Raw genomic sequence first — 3,751 nt, forward strand, 5'->3', positions numbered from 1 at the left:
CAAGGCCACCAAAATCCTCAGAACCTAGTCCAAGATGCTCTGCGCCCAGCAGGTGAATAGGAGCTGGATACTGTTTGGAGAGTGAGAAAAGTCACACAAGCACGCAAAGTCATGTTGCATTTTGTCTTTTTTTTAATAGATCAGACGCCGTCATGAATAAGGAAGGGAGGTTAGTTACGGTACCTGACCCAACCTTCTACATCTTATACGCACGAGGGACTTCTCAATACAAGTGGAAGGAATAAAGATGATCGGATCAAGAGGCATAATTTATTGTTAGTCCTTAAAGCAGCATTGGGGGAGGAAAACATTTGTGACTTTAACAATTTCAAAAGCATCCTGGTACAGAATCCTTTACACAATTACAGATTTTACCAATGACATCATCTGTTAAACATGTCATTTAAAAAAAATAAACATAGATCCTTAAAATGTAATCCTGACCAAACTCATACACACATGGCAATAGAGTCCATTTATCTCTGGAGTGCACATCTTGACACGCAGAATAATGCTCTCCTGTAAAGAGAGACAACACATCCTAACTAACTATATATAATATTAGGATCTGGGGCCTAGTGCTTCCAGCGCAACAGTCCAGGCCAATAAGGAATATCTTTAGCACACACACTAAGGTGATAAGGGCTGAATCTTCGGAAACCAACTCAAAAACATTTCCACTCAAAAATAATTTGTTCTGACAATGCCCCTCCAGTGCTGTCTCTTGAAGTGTTGCAAACACGTATTAACTCGGAAAAAAACTTAGGAACCATCCTGAATTCTTGAAGAAAAAATTAGCCGGCCTCTGATCCAGCGCAGTCCCACTGTGTCTGTCCGACGTGCATGCTCACGGCTGCATGCACTCACCTCCATTGTCTCTTCTCCTGCCGATGATCTCTACTGCACATGCGCCTGCTCTACTCCTGCTTGGCCACTCAAGAAGCTTCAGATCTACAGCTGGGAGCGAGTGGCGGAGACACAGGTAAGTTTTTACCATTTTGTTAAGTAAATTTTTTTAAAGAAATTAAAAAAAATGTTTTTGCATATATCTACTGCTTGCTAGCAATGGATATATGCAAAAAAAAACAATTACAACCACCCAGTGCTGTTCATACATGGTCCTTAATGTTGTGTTGCTGCGAGTCAAAAAATAGAGTGCATATCATGTTCTGGAGTCATTGCTCCTGGACAAATGCCTCTATTGAAGTATATTGAAATGCCCCTCAAATGCTCGGTCAATGCTCCTACAGCATTTTTCGGGTATTTAAGAAGCGTTGCACAAAAAAAATTGTGGCCACTGCTGGTCACTTCCCTTTACTATATCACTTTACCCTTTAACACACTCACCTACTTGCAGGGCATTTTGCAAGCATATTTGACGCCTCCTTACTGCCTTAAAAATGCTTGCAGAATGCCTTGTAAATACTATAGGCGCGTTATTCAGCATTGCTCTTTCATTACATTCTCAACGCACATTAAAGAACCCTCAATGTATCATCCTGCAGTGAACAGGCTAGAAGCTGCAGGATATTGATAATTCTACAGAAAAGGGCTTATAGATTTACTAGTTTAAAATGTAATTTTTGGTAAATTACAACACTTTTAAACTGTAAAGATTTACATTTTAAAACTGTTGTTACCTGAAAAGTTGTATTTTTAACATAATTTTTTTGGCAACCACAAGTGCCATTTTAGTTTGATAAAACAGAAAAAAGGTTTTGGATTTACCGGTTAAAAATGTATTTTTAAATGGTAAATTGCACAGTTTAAAACTGTAAAGTTGTTTACAGTTTTAATGTATTTTTTTTTACAGAATGTTTCTGGCAACCACAGCTGCCAGATTTTTTCTGTAAAAACGGGATTTGTTTTTACAATGCAATGTATCATATCTACTTAGGGAATGTGCAATTTCCTGGGAAGAGGAAGTTGTTAATACTCAGTAATCACCAAGTCACTCATGGTTTAAAATTAAGGATCATTCGTGTCTATGGGGAACCAGTTCTTCATTTGTCCTGGCTCAAACTAGTCAAAGCAAAAGGAAATTGTAATAATCAACCACCGGGGACATAAAAGTAGAAAGATAACGCATTGCAAGCCGGAAAAGTGGCACATACAAGTTAACACTACAACCTACAAACATTAAACCTAAACATCTTCATCATATACAAAAACAAGTTTAAAACTATTCAGTCTGTTTTTGCTGGTGTGAATGAAAGAATAAAAACAGATACAATACATTTCTTTGGTGTCTTGTTCTTATATAAACTTTGGTTCCTTTTTTTTTCTTTGGCTTTTTGCTTTCTGGAAAGTTATAAAAGTTGTTCCTTTGCACAGGCTTGATTCTTTTATAGCAAGTGCTACAGGGCATTAACGAATAATATCAGCACAGTTTTCAGTAGAATTGTTAGCAAACACGTCTTCAGTGTGCTGCTGCTGCTGCTGCTGCTTCTTTCAGTAGCGCTGCAACTTGTTGTGAGTGGAATTGTATCGCCCGTCATGACTTTAAACTGGAAGTTATAAGTCATTGCTGAGAAATCGACACTCTCTGGTATTGTTATTTTGGTTAAAATTGTTGCGTTCTGCACTGAGACCTAAAACATTGGAGAAGCAGAGAAGCGTGAATAAGATGAACCTTCTGGTTTTACCAACTGTAAGTAGAGAATTGTACTTTTGTAACAAACAGTACAGATTGCAAAACAGGCCAAATTCCGGGGAAAAAGGAAGAAGAAAGCAGAAGTGATGTACAAACCCTAGTTCTGTCATCCACTGACAGCATTTTATAAGTTATTCATCTTATGGTGTTTATTAATCATTTACTTGCCTCTGAAATCTGTATCCTTATTACTTACATTAAATGTGTACGTTCCGGGAAGCAGCAAGTAATAATATTCCCCGTACTTGTTTGTTCTATATGGACATATACGTTTCCTTCCCTGGACATCCACAATGGCATTCATGACAGGTTTTCCATCTGTGTCAAACACCTGTCCCTTTATTCCTGTTAAATCAATGGACATACAACATATCTTACAGGAGAATGGTGCCTTCCTACCACCCAACATGTTATATCTCGCTGGCAGGGCCCTCCTAAACAACTTGTTTTGAATTGTATTGTAACTGTATTATCTTGCTTATATTGTAAAGCTCTGCGCAAATTGTTGAACGCTATAAATCTAGTAATCCATGTTCATGCAGCCCTTCCATGCCATGATTTACCCATGGTCTTTTGACTCCTGTAATTATAAAACACTAATAAACTGAATGTCTTTACGTTACATATCTGTTTATGTGTGAGTAGGAGGGGTGTTCATGGTGTCTTCATTCCGATGTGCTCCAATACATGGATCAGCAGCTTTAAAATACTTGTCTCAAGCGTCATTTGGCTGCGGTGTCTTGATCAGTAATCTCCTAGAGATTTTCTCAATGACTCCTATACTGTACCTCAACACATATTATGTGGAAAGCACAGAGCAGGACACTGCTGCTAGAAATGATGCAGAACAGACAGTTTGAAAGCGGATCTAGCACAGAGGTCAGTTTAATTTATTTCCCTTCCGGTCTATATTCTGTAAAGCTGTTATGAAGGAAATATGTGGTTTGCCAATGATGAAGTCCTAGCGGGGAAATATGCATGAATTGGAAACGATACTAAATTTGGACAAGCAGGGCTAAATGTAGACGAGGGAAGCCGCCGCTCGTTTTGTACAAGTGACAGCTGCCCAGATCACTTGTATAGCAGTCTGCTTGTCAC

At 38.5% G+C, this 3,751-nt stretch overlaps 1 protein-coding gene across 1 annotated transcript in view; it reads right to left on the minus strand.

Annotated features, from left to right (window-relative positions):
- Positions 1-2,270: 2,270 nt before the first annotated feature.
- Positions 2,271-3,751, minus strand: part of CPM (carboxypeptidase M) — a 63,841-nt gene continuing 62,360 nt past the window's right edge. Inside the window, exons 7-8 of the mRNA XM_018576342.1 lie at positions 2,850-2,998; positions 2,271-2,591 (exon numbers count right to left, since the gene is read on the minus strand). Of these exons, the coding sequence (XP_018431844.1) occupies positions 2,358-2,591; positions 2,850-2,998 (383 nt within the window). The 3' untranslated portion in view covers positions 2,271-2,357. The remainder of the gene's footprint in view (positions 2,592-2,849; positions 2,999-3,751) is intronic.

This window comes from Nanorana parkeri, unplaced genomic scaffold, assembly GCF_000935625.1.
Source record: "Nanorana parkeri isolate BGI_ZX_2015 unplaced genomic scaffold, ASM93562v1 scaffold65, whole genome shotgun sequence".
Taxonomy (NCBI): Eukaryota; Metazoa; Chordata; class Amphibia; order Anura; family Dicroglossidae; genus Nanorana; species Nanorana parkeri.